General features: G+C 44.3%; 3 protein-coding genes across 3 annotated transcripts; 1 reads left to right on the top strand and 2 right to left on the bottom strand.

Annotated features, from left to right (window-relative positions):
• Positions 1–5,534: 5,534 nt before the first annotated feature.
• Positions 5,535–7,139, top strand: LOC138943669 (tropomyosin-like). The gene is made up of 3 exons (XM_070314631.1): positions 5,535–6,404; positions 6,647–7,009; positions 7,125–7,139. The coding sequence occupies exons 1-3, from the start codon at positions 5,535–5,537 to the stop codon at positions 7,137–7,139; spliced, it is 1,248 nt and encodes a 415-aa protein (XP_070170732.1).
• Positions 7,140–8,774: 1,635 nt separating this feature from the next.
• On the bottom strand, positions 8,775–9,962 carry LOC138943670 (uncharacterized). The gene has a single exon (XM_070314632.1). The coding sequence runs from the start codon at positions 9,960–9,962 to the stop codon at positions 8,775–8,777; it is 1,188 nt and encodes a 395-aa protein (XP_070170733.1).
• Positions 9,963–11,418: 1,456 nt separating this feature from the next.
• On the bottom strand, positions 11,419–12,525 carry LOC138943671 (uncharacterized). The gene has a single exon (XM_070314633.1). It carries the CDS (start codon positions 12,523–12,525, stop codon positions 11,419–11,421), a length of 1,107 nt encoding a protein of 368 aa, XP_070170734.1.
• Positions 12,526–13,444: the final 919 nt, after the last annotated feature.

A 13,444-nucleotide genomic window follows, 5' to 3' on the forward strand; every position in this document is an offset into this window, starting at 1 on the left:
TCGTGAATAATAAGACAGTAAGCTGTGGTATTAGAGGGGATGTTTTCCTTGCAGTCGAACTCTATGCGAACGTCCACAGTGGCGCTCTTAATCGACTCGTTCTGTCGAGAACAGTCGATGATTACGAGTGGGCCGTGAATTAAAAATTTATCTAGATTTAAGAGCGTTTCGTCGTTTTCGCATCCGTAGTACGTTTTTCGAAATTTCGAATACATATCGTATAATACGGCGATTTTATATTTATCGAAATCTAAATTCATGTCATCGTAAGGATAAAAATCGGAATTAAGATATAGTTTGACATTAGTTAGTTTACAATTGTCGAATAAAGAAGGCTCCTCAGACAGAACGTTCTTCTTTCCAGATTGTAGCGCGAAGATAATGTATCGCGGTTTCTCGAGTTGTGTTGCCGCTTTGACGGCCCACGAGTGTTTGGTCGTGCTCTATAAAAGCGGAAACTCGTAAAGATCCCATGAGCGAAAAGCGACGCTCAAATATCGTCCACTATCTAACGTGCGCAATAATCTTAATTTATTAACATCATTCAATACTATATGAGGCATTCGCCATTGTATTTTTAACAAAACGATTTTAGGTTCTTGTGTTTCGCGCGATATAACGCAATTGTTATCGTTGCGCGCTCGTATTAAAATAAGCTCGTGTCGCGCGTTGATCACAACGCGCTTGTAATCTTCGCAAAAACCTAATAGCACGTTAAGAGGTACGCAAAAATTAAAATCACCAATTGACGAATGAGTTGTTGCTAATAAGTCCCATCCAGCGTTTTTTAATATTTTACTTCTTTCGACTGTCAGCGACGCATAATTTTTAATCGTACTCGTTATTCCAACGTTTCTGTTTCGATCGATCTCTACACCATCGAGCTCGTAGCGAATTTCCTCGAACATAAACGCCGCGCAATTGTTTACTAATCTCGTTACCGATGCAATTTCCTCTTGCGCGTTCGATGCTTCCTTCGACTCGAGTCTGCCCTCAGTGTAGATAAAACTGTCGCAAGGTAACGTATACAAATCTTGCTGTTGTATAGGAATTCGTATCTCATCGCTATTTCCGAACGTAGTATTGGCGTAAGGGTTGTACGTGTGAGTTTCGATCTTAACGATGCGATCGTCGAAGATCGGCTCCCCGCTGATACTTAGAATGTCGCACATTCCGCTTTTTACGAAGAAGCGGTTCTCGGCACGACAAAACCCAAAGAGCGCAGAAAAGTCTCGTTGGCGACGGTTAGTTTTCCTCCCTTTTTTCTTCTCTTTTCCGCGTTTAGAGGTGACGCGACAGTGATAATAGGTGCGTTTCTCGCGTTCGATCCGTTCACTACGAGCATCGCGCGCTTCTCTACCGTTTTCGTCGCACGTGTAGACGAATCGTAATTTCTTCGCCGCGAAAATCGATCAATTTTCCGTTTTGATCCACAACACGCACATTTATATCGGTAATGGTCCGTGCGATGATCGGAAGGTAAATGATCTGCGTTGGAATCTCCGACACTTTATATCCAGGTGGAACGTTAAGCGCGAATTCGTGTATAGTATGCGCGGATTTGTCGTTATGATACGCTCCTGTTGTAACGTTGCACTCTATTCGAATAAGGTTAATGGCCATAATATTTATTGGTTTATCGGATGCATACCATTTATTCGGTTGTAATACACGAGACGAGAAACCTAGGAGCGAACCGATATTATCGGGTTTTGTGAAATTTACTCGATATGCGCATTTAATTTCGCTTCTCATAGTGTTATCGTTACCGCGAAGCGTTATAGAATTTTCACTTTTATCGCCATTCTCATTGTCTTCGAAATAATCGTCATCAACATCGTATATGTAATCGTCATCGTTCGTTTCCGGTTTTTCATTTTCGCGTTCTCGTTCCTCCTCTCTCGCTCGTCGTTTATGACGAATCGCCGCTCTTAGATACGCGTTTATAGCGCTTAATTCGTAAGATCCTATTGGAATCGCGATAATCTCGTCATTATTATCGAAGTAAAATTTATTATTCGTGGAATTTATATTCGGTATTGTATTATAAGTTTCAAAATTGGTTAAACCTAATTCGTAATCGTCGTCGTTTAAATCGAGAGGCGGAAAATAACTCGCCGCGAGAATACTGCTTCGTCCGGAAAGAGTGAGAGTCAGCGACATGATTGGCGAGAGCGATCAAACTGCGTTCAATTGACGAATAACGGTTGATATTATAGTCGACGCTTCCTCCAATCGACTTCTCGGAGAAATCGAAGACTCAATTGTCCGCAAATATTTTGATCGCGCGTCTGCTCAGAGCGACGATTGTATCGAATGTTCGCGTCGCGTCCGAGATAATGCGCGAGTTCGCGCGGAGGACGAAGATCGCCGAAACCGTCGTAGTAAATTGCGTCGTCCCCCTTTTTCGCGCCACCCAATGAGTACCCGATCCGGATGCGTCGTCTAAATTCACAATGCCGCTCTCATCGCGGCGCGCTTGCGACGGAAGTGCGTTGCGCATAAACACACCTCTAAAATGAGGTACGCGCGAGAGTATTGCTGCGCGATTTAATTGTTCGTTTGTCGTTGCTCCGATGGATGGGAGAATTTCTAGCGTCTGTTTACGCGAAGTTTTTTTTTAGCTCTTCTTTTTGTTGAAGACACGCCACTCCCACGTTTGTATGGTGCGAGATATAAACCGCGACCTTCCATTGCGCGATCATGACGCTGTAACTCTTCCAGTTGTCGTCGCGCTGCTTTGCGATCGTTCACCGCTTTCGCGATTCCCGCCGCTCCCCCGGCTAAAGAACCGAGAGCTCCCAATAACGGTAGTAGGGGTAAAAAGCCGCCGCGTTTCGCTATCGGAAGCGTTCTTTTTCTTGTAGCGATTATTCTCCTTTTGTTCTTTTTTCTTTTGATTTTCGTTGTACCCATTCCAAGTTTGGTCTTCGATTTCATAGCCATCCATACAGCCGCTGCGGCTGCTTTCTCGCCGAGAGTCGAATCTTTAGCCGCGACGCGTTCGCGCGCTTTTTTGGCGAGCGCGTGGTCAGCGACGTGTCGATCAGCGAGCTCGCCGCTCTGCGAGTACGCGATATCGTGCTCGCGACAAGCTGCATCCAGAGGATTGACACCTCGATCGCCTCGCGCGAGTCGTTTCGCAAGACGAGTACCCGGCCCGCAAAATTGATATCCAGGTATATGTAGTTCGAAAGGGAGCGCGTTTATCGCTCTATTCAATAAGCCAGCGCCATGACTCACACCGTACTGCTGTTTCGCGAATTGCATTCGCTGCAATCTTTAACAAGCGGCGCCGGACCGTCGATGTGTGTTCGTTGCCAAGGGCGATTATAATGCTCTAGACATCGACGGTAGCGCCGCACCTCCGGATCCACTTTTATATATTCAGGCAATTTTTCCCACAATCGTTCTACGTAACGACCGAAATGCTTTAGTAAAATTATTTTCGGAATATAACGCAATTGATCGGTGGTGAAATCGAGAATATCGTCGCCATCTATTAGTAAAATAAACATCTCGATTCACCGCGCGCAATTCGCTACTGCGCGATTGATGGCGATCTATTCGTATATAAATAAAAAGGTCTCGCCCTGCCTTACGCGAGTGTACCGCGCACGCGCGCAGCAAGAGGAATGCGCTTCGTGCGGCAACCGATCGCGATAAAGGTGACGAACCTCGATAATAAAACGCGACCATCGAAAAAAACGCGTAGACACGGTCGTCTATTACCGAGCGCTATTCGCTGCGTCATTTGCGGGCCTTCTAGTTGCGACAAAACAAACGCATTAATAAGTTTGTTGGAGAGTCCGCATGGCGTACGCTTCGAGAACGTTTATGTTTACTCAAAGTCGTTGCAACAGCCTAAATATCAATATTTAGAAAATTTATTAACACCAATGGAAGATATAGGTTATTTCACATTTTCTAATAACTTTGACGTTATTTCACCCAGCGAAGCTCTCCCAAATTCGATATTCGTGTTCGACGATGTAGCATGTGACAAACAAAATACTATCAGGGAATATTTCGCTATGGGTCGACATTCGAACGTCGATTGCTTCTATCTGTGCTAAACGTATGCTAAAATACCGAAACATTTGATTCGAGATAACGCTAATCTGTTAATTCTCTTTAAACAGGATGGTACTAATTTACGTCACGCATACAACGATCACGTGAACACGGATATGTCGTACGAAAATTTTCACGCGCTATGTTGCGCGTGTTGGCGATATAAATATGGTTTCTTAGTGATCGACAAAGATAGCGCGCTCCGCGCTGGTAGATACAGACGAGGATTTAACGACTTCATTGTACCGTAGAGCGATCAGTTGTCGCGAATACGTCGAACGCATCGATCGCTCTCTCGCGAGTTAGAAGAAGTTGCAATGGCCTCGACAAATATTGGTGAACGCGAAAAGACAGCAAAAGAGATAGCTAAAACGCGCGCATCGATTCGTAAAAAACACAGAGCATTGAAGACCGGAAAAATGGAAAGCGAGATCGCGATAGAGAGTCGTTTCAAACCAATCGTCGAACCGCTGCGGCGCATCGCTAATCGCGCCGAGCGAGACGAGATAGAGCGAAACGAAATTAAGCGCGAAACGATAAAACAAGACGCGATCGACGTTTCACCTTCGACGAGTATCGAGGAAAAATGGAAGGACGAAGCATTAACCCCCGTTTGGAAAAAACCTAAAGCGAAACAAATACGCGCTCGACGACGATTGAACGCCGTTTCTACTCCATTAAACGAATCTTCCGTCGAAAGAGATCCATTCGCGCGAAACGAAACCGAAGAATATGAAACGTTCGAATCCGAGAGTCTCGAATCGCCCTCGATGCTCGAAATACCCGTTAAACAAATTTCGCGAATTTCTCAAGATCGCGAAATATCGCACGGTCGACTAGGACCGTTAGGGCGAAAATATATGGGAACTCTTCTCGGCGGAGAAGCGCCGAACGAGATTGATCACGTTTACGGAGTTTACATCGGCGAGAAAAGTGCGATGCTCGGCGATAAGCGATTTGACGTAGACGCGAATGATTCCATATTTATAGATGAGATTAAATATGTCGGTACTCCCGGTTTGTATGAATTAATTTTTATGAAAATTCCTAATAGTCTCATATATACAGAAAAAGATAAATTAACATACAGAAGTATATTGTTAACAACGAACGCTCATAGACGTGATCATGACGCTAAAAAATCTGTCTTAGGAAATAAAGGATATAAATACAAATTTATTATCGCTCCGCTTATTCACAACAGCGGCGCGAAAAAAACAGGCGCGGGTCGCGTATCGTCGACTATGCGTGTCACGAACAATAAAATCGATTACGTCCATTGGGACGATCCAAACAAATTAGTGGATCGTCTGCGATTGTTAGACGCTTCGCGTCGAGCCGGCAACAACGCTCACGAAAACGAGATTCTATCGATAATCGAGGAGCTTCGCGAAACAGGAGCGATCGTATAAATTGAACTGTCGCGTGAATGACCGTCACAGTCGTACGCGGAATTCGCGATGTCCGTGAGCAAATTTGGCTCGCCTTTAAAAAATCGAGGCTACGACGCGAGAACCGGAAGACTACGTCCGGCTATCGAGTCTCTGCGAAATTACGTACGCGATAACGCGCTGTGTCTAAGCTCTTCCATTGAATACGACGCGAGAGAGCGTAAGATAAAACGCTTGGCTCAACCTGAGGAGGACGCCGATGCGACAAGCAAAAGCTACGTCGAGGGAATCACATCGCAATTGAGAAAAGACGCGAACGAGGCGGGACAAGGCGTCATTCTACTGTTTACGAGACTCGCTCAGCTCGATAGCGCTTTAGGTAAACGAATAGACGTCGCGGAGAGTTTCGTTTCCGAGATAAAAACGCGCGATGACGTTCTAAGTAAACGAATAGACGCTGTAGAAAATTCCATTTCGAGAATAGAAACGAGCGCTAACGCTCTAGATAAACGAATCGATGTTTTAGATAAACAAATCAAAGGTTTAAACGATCAAATCAAGATTGCGAAAAAAAATATATCGCTCAACGCGGCGGAGTCCTCGACGAGAAACGCGAGTGATTATAAAGTAATGTTAAATCAAGGTAAAGCAATACGGGAACTAAGTCAAAAATCGCGTATCGCGGCGAATTCTGCAGTGAAATCCGAGACGAAGATACGAGAATTGGAAAATTCAACGTCACGATTGAAGAGAGACGCGGACGAGCTATCAAGAAAAGTGAGAGAACTAGCAAGAATTAGCGGGAGCGGCGAACCGCTCGAAAGAAAGATTAGCGGGAGCGGCGAACCGCTCGAAAGAGAGATTAGCGGGAACGACGATCCGCTCGAAAGAAAGATTAGCGGGAGCGGCGAACCGCTTGAAAAAGAGATTCAATTCAACGTTATTCTCGAGAGAAAGAAAAAAGAATTATGAGCGTTAAAAAACGAAGACTAGTCGAGGAATTGCACGCGCCCGCGAGAAGAAACTTCTCGCGTCGTCGCGTTGCGGTGCGCGGGTACGACGACCTATGGCAAGCGGATGTGGTCGAGATGCGTCCTTACGCGAGACTCAATAAAGGCCACAACTACATACTCACCGTTATCGACGTATTAAGCAAATACGCATGGGCTGTACCGCTTAAGAGTAAAAGCGCGAACGAGGTTACTCGAACGTTATCTAAAATAATACGAGACTCTAAGAGATGTCCGAAAAATCTACAAACCGATAAAGGAAAAGAATTTTACAATGCCGATATGCGAAATTTCGCGAAGAAGCACGAAGTAAATCATTATTCGACATATTCGGTGATGAAAGCGTCGATAGTCGAACGATTCAATCGTACGCTCAAAAATTCTATGTGGAAGTACTTCACGCTAAATGGAACGTACAAGTGGATCGACGAATTACCACGACTCGTCGAGGAATATAACACGCGAAAACATCGCACTATAAATATGAGACCTGTCGACGTAACTCCAAAAATTGCCGATAAACTTTTAAATACTGTATACAGCAATATAAAAATCGCGGCTCCGGCGAAATTCAAAGTAGCCGATCCGGTACGCATCAGTAAATTTAAGACGATTTTCGAGAAAGGCTTCACACCCAACTGGACTACAGAGATTTTTCGAATAACTAAGATACAACGGACTAATCCCGTAACGTATCTATTAAAGGATTCGCGCGGCGAGCCGATCGCTGGAGGATTCTACGAGCACGAATTGTTGCGCGTTGGCGATCCCGACGTGTATCTCGTAGAAAAGGTGCTGCGTCGAAAGGGTGACAAGATTTACGTGAAATGGTTAGGAATGGACGAATCGCACAATTCTTGGATAAATAAAACAGCTGTATTATGATAAAAATGTATTTTTATTAAATAAAACTACATATTATACATATTATACATATTATACATATTATACATATTATGCAAAATTGTAGACATGTTAAAACTAAAATAATCGTATAATTATAAAACAAAAAAATCTTAGAAAAAATTGTAGACATGTTAAAACTAAAATAATCGTATAATTATAACAAAGAAAATCTTAGAAAAAATTGTAGACGTTAAAACTAAAATAATCGTATAATTATAAAACAAAGAAAAAAATAATAACACAATACAATTAAAATTAAGACTTGCGAAAATCGATTAACCGTTTAAATAATCGATTAGAGTGATTACCATTATTAATCTTTAAATCGTATAATTATAAAACAATCGTAATTTTGTACGAGTTCTCTCTTGCGCTCCATATAAATTCTTTCTCGCGCCGCTACGCGGCCGCCACATCCTGCGTTCTCTCTTTTGCGCTTTATGCGAACTCTTTTTTATATTTTATATATATTCTTCATCGCATTCTTAAGCGAACGTCGTATCTCGCGGTAATTTTATTCTCGCGGTGGCTTTATTCTCGCGTTGCTCTATATATAACGCTTTCAAGAATATAATAAAGAGTCATGGAAATCATCGATCTGCCCAATTCGCGGCAAATCTCGACTCGATTTATGGCAAATTCTCGCATTCTGTCTCGTTTGCATGTAGCATAATATATGTTCGATGCCAATGAAATAGAACGCGAATTTGCCAAATCGAGTCGAGATTTGCCAAGACTTGGACAGAATGGTGGTTTCCACGACTTTTACATCGCAAAAACACAAAAAATTCGTTTTTTGGCGTTATATACGAATTTTTTCGCGTTCTATACGAGTTCTCTCTCGCACCGCTACGCGGCCGCCGTATCCTGCGTTCTCTCTTTCACACTTTATACGTACTCTTTCTCGCGCTTTGTATACATTCTTTATTACGTCACTATGATAATACTAAAACTCGCATTAACATCTTTTTCACATTATTCTATATAAAACACTTCCGAGAGCATAATAGAAAGATCGTGAAAATGTACGATCAGTCTTATTTATAATAGATTTTATACAATATCTATTACAATATCTATTATATATAAGACTGATCGAACATTTTCACGATTTTTTATTAAAATCTATTATAAATAAAACCGATTTATTTTTATTATTTTATTAAAATCTATTACAATAAATTATATTCAAATTATATTCAAATTATATTATTCGCGCAAATTTGTTCTTCGAAACGATTCGTAGAATGTCTACCGATGTTTTTTCGACGCAACCGTGAATTATATCGAAAATACAATGGTAATATATTATTTATAAAATATGTTTATACTAACAATAAACTACTAACTAAAGTTTAAATGTTTTAAGAAACGTATAGTATTTTTTCGCTCCCTACAACGGTATTTTATAATGTCCCCACGGTAACGTATCCGTAGTTCCCGATATCGTGTATCGTTTGTCATCGTGCGGACTGAGCGCGATCTTCAATTCCGATACTGTATACATCTCATGTAACTCGGATCTTATACAAAACTGCTCGCGCTTCATCTCGATCCCCTGTCGAAGACAGCGCGCGTAATCGTCAAACGTTATCGTTCTCGCGACAACGCCGCTCTTAACACCCTTGATTCTTTTCGTATCGCTTTTACCGGCGACTCGCAACGCGTACATTTTCGTTCTGAGTCCAATAAATTCGGTCATAATCGCGCCAGCGTTCTCATCCTTCATCGCACCGGGTATTTTTTTATTAGCGAGAGGCATTCCATACGCATTACCCATTGCGTAATCGCTCGTATCGAATTTGTCGATATCGCGTTTCATATTCTCGTATATGTCCTCGCATTCGACGCGATAAATGAGACTATCCGTATCGGTGTACATTATTTTACACTTATCTCGATACAATGGTAACATGTACTCGTAGTGAAATTCGTATAAACGAATCTTAGATATATCGAGAATACACATACCTACATAAATCGGTTTATTAAACTTAACCTCGAGTTTACGCAATTCTACAGCTACGAGATCCTCCGCGAAAACGCTTCTACTGTGAAAATTCGGCTTCGCGATCATCGCTTCCGCGCCGTATCGCCCGTCCCATCGAGTCACGAGTCGAACATTCGAATGATTGCGTACGTTCTCCATAGTTTTGCCAAACACGGCATTATTCATTAATTTGTATAGATTTTTCTCAAACTCGTTTTTCGCGTTAATTCGTAATCGTGTATTCAGTTCGATGTATTCGCGCAACCATAAAGATTGCGCGAATCGCAATATTCTGTGTATTTTCGTAATGCGTAATCCGTGTCTAACGCATTGCTGCAAATTGCGATAATATATTACGTAACGGTTTTTATCGTACAGTGTGGCGAGAAGCTTCTCGTCTCGTTTTCCGGGCGGCTTATCGCGCGTCGGGCAGAATGGCAAGTCAGCGTGAGAATCGTGAAGGTTGGACGGATATGCAAGGTCGACCTCTAGAATATAACCGATAGGCGAGTCCGATGTCACGGACATTAAGTCAACGCTCGTAACGTTATCGACCCATCGAAAATTTTCGTAAGGCAACGATTGACACATCGTCCATCCATACAAATTATTTATATCGAAGTACATGAGATACGACGATGGTTCCGAAGGATCGTATGACTGTAAATATTTGTTATTAGCGCGCGCGTATCTATTGGAACATTGACTTAGCCCGCCGCGTATTCCGCGTTCCACGAACATCACCATATCAATGTCGGTTAATAATTCGAATCGCACACTCGTATACTTTAACATAGCGTCCCACGTGTATCCCGGTAACGTGTAATAATACGCGGGATCTAAATTATAACTTCTCATACACGCGTCACGAAAATTTTCGAAAACATCGGCCAATAGAAGAACGTCGGTCTTTAAATACAAATCGCTATAATCGCCTAACGTTTCGACGCGAAATCGCTTCCAGACTCTTATCGCGCGCGCATAATCACTCTCAGATATCGCGTCACCGGTTAGCGAACTGTAAAAAGCCTCGCGCGGCGGTAGACGAGTCTCTAACAATTTATCTACATCGTCGACATACTCGTACGGAAATACACCCTTTCGCGCGAGAAGCTCGAAATCGGCGTCGCTAAGATCGGAAAATTCCGAACGCGCGATCCTCAATTCGCTTTTGTCTAGATACGACGCCAATTTCTCGAGACTCGCGCTTAGAAATTTGAAAGAATCCACGAAACGCAATTTCAAGCGTTTCCCGAACCTTCCCTCGTCCCACGCATCTTCGACGTTCTTCGTGAAAGAGATATACATTTCTTTCGTTATCGGCAATATTTCCACGCTGCCGGGAAAAGCGTTAGCTACATCTTTAATGATAAAATGCGCGTCGTAACCCGATAAATTGTGAAAAAATACGGGAATTACGTAAGTATCCTTATAATTTAAATTACAATTCGAATGCGCCGGACCTCTGTACCGTCCAGTCAGATGACAGTGATCGCGCACGCGAGCGTCTCCCAATTCGAACGGTTTCTCGCATATGCTGCAGCGCGTCGCGTTTACGAATCTCTCCCATTCATCCGATGTAAGATTCGTCATAGGAGCATCGATATCGAGAATAGTCTTCGCGCGAAGCGCTAGATCGTGCAGTTCTTTAACGAACCACAATACGCAATTTTCACCGCGATAAGCTCTGTAAGTAGAGCTAACGCCATCCAGCGCGCATCGCGCGTAATATCCGGCGCTATAGACTTCGTGATGCTGAACGATAGATGTATTCGACGTTCTCCTCTCCTCTTTCTTCTTCAGTACGCATTCGAGATCAGCGTACACCACGAATGGAAGTCGCTCCTTTCTACTATAGTTGCGAAACTCTAACCATTTGTCGTCTTTGGTAGGAAGGACTATAGCGCACTCGTTCATCCTTCCGCAGTCCACGCTGTGAGCCGATAACTTATCGCTCGTTCGAAAATAGTGCATGCATCTGCGACATAACGCACATTTTAAATCTCGCGCATTATCAACATCGCGCGACGATTTTTTTAATTAATACTCACCGATCGCATATATGCGATTTATGTCGTCTACCGCTCAGTTGCGAGCCGACGAGTCGCGACAGATTCTTGATCCACGCGAAATGCGTCGCGTCATCTCGTCGCGTCGTATCGTTAAAATACAGCAGATTAACGTGTCTGTCCTTTTTATCGTCAGTGAGACGCAAAGGAACAACGCGACAACCGCCTTTTCCCTCCTTTTTACTTCGAACGGTATACACATTAATAGATATGTCGTTAATACGTTCGAATCTAGTAATTTTGTTCAAACTCATAGGAAATTTAACGCCCTTCAGATTCAGCACCGTCGTGTAATGCGGATACGAAGATTCCCGACCCGCGTTTTTTTCAGCTGGATACAGAGCGGCGACCACCGCCCATGCGAAACACGCATTGTCATTAGATTGCACGTTTATCACCGCTCTCTTTAACACGATCTCTCGCGGCAATTTGACGTGACATCCCGCGTGCATAGGATTGTATCTGTTCACGTTCACAGTTAAATTGAATATTCGCGATAACGCCCATCCGCTATCGCGCTCCTGAAATTCTTCCAACGAGGCTAGAGTAGCGTCGACCACTCGCTTCTCGTACCACTCTCGCAAGTCGGAAAGAGGTAGAAGCGAATAATTCTTCGTGACAATAGTCTTAACATCGATCTTGTCGCCCGAAACGAACTCGCCAATAAACACGGTATTGACCTTAATACCGTTATATTTATTCATAACATCGCGTATTCGATCGAGCACGGTATCTCTAGCATCCTTGAGAAATCGTCGAGGTTCGATATAATCGAAATTAATAACCGCGCCGGTTAAAACGCGTCTAGAGAAAGCCGTCTCGATCTCGGACCACGAGAATCCCTCGCGTTCCTCTACACCGCCTCCCACGCGTTCGAAACGTCGACGCAGATCGTCTCTCGCGCCCGTTAATCGAACGATTCGAGCGATAAGAGAATTGATCGCTCCGGTCGATCTCCCTCGGCGCTCTCCTCGACATCTCTCCCGCAGAGACTCGAGACACTCGTCGCACCGTCGCGCCCACGCGCGATACGCGTCCCCCGTCGCGACGTCCCGCGCGCTATCGAGAAGATCGCGCGCCTCCATCTCGTTACTCGTCGTCTAACGAACGCCAAGATTTTTTACAAATAAACCACGTCTCCTCCTCGTCGTAATTCTCGATGTAGAACAAAGCTCTCGTTTCGCAGCCGGCGCACCAATTATTCGACACGTCGAAAACCTCGTCGACGAGATCGCAAGCGGGCACCATCTCGCTATACACCGTTTTCTTCACGTGCGTCGATACGCTTTTCGCGAAACTCGAGCTACGCGCGCAATACGCGCAATATCTCTCGTTCTCCTCGAAATACTCTCCGTTCTCGAATCGGCAACCGAACTTAAAGAAACAATGCACGACGTGATTCATCTCCCACGAAAATTTCGGAATTCCGTATCGCTGTTTCCAATTGCGATAGAGCAAATAGCCATCGGCTCCGACGTTCGCGAAAGGTTCGTCGAATCGCGTCTCGCTCGCCCCTCGCACGAACTCTTCCGCGAAGTCGATCTCTTCTATACAGTACAAACGATCCTCTATATAACGTTCGCGTAGTTCTTTCTTCAAACAATTCGGTATCTCCAAATTCCATATATCCTCGATACTTCCGATTCGAACGTTCACCGCTCTTCCGGCTAATCTCGTTAAAGCGCTCGGCGCGCGCTTCATCGCGCCGCGAAATATTCTCGAACGTACTAATACCTCGAGATCATCGCGGCGTCCTTTTATAACGGGGAAAATAGCGAGGACGCGCCCCCGATTAACCGAACCGGATACTCGCTCTCGTCACCGGACGCGCGACGTCGCCGAAAAATGGAAAAAAACTCGTCCCCGAAACGCGACGAGCGCGCTCGCGCTAACGCGCGCCTCGAGAGGAGGAGAGCGACGAGGGACGCCCCTCCGTCCGCTCGACCGCCCACGGACGATCCCCCGTCCCTCGACGCCGGGCGCCCGCCGCCCGCTCGCGGATCG

Source organism: Polyergus mexicanus, unplaced genomic scaffold (genome assembly GCF_030449975.1).
Source record: "Polyergus mexicanus isolate NDT 795.1 unplaced genomic scaffold, iyPolMexi1.0 SCAF_31, whole genome shotgun sequence".
Lineage (NCBI taxonomy): Eukaryota > Metazoa > Arthropoda > Insecta > Hymenoptera > Formicidae > Polyergus > Polyergus mexicanus.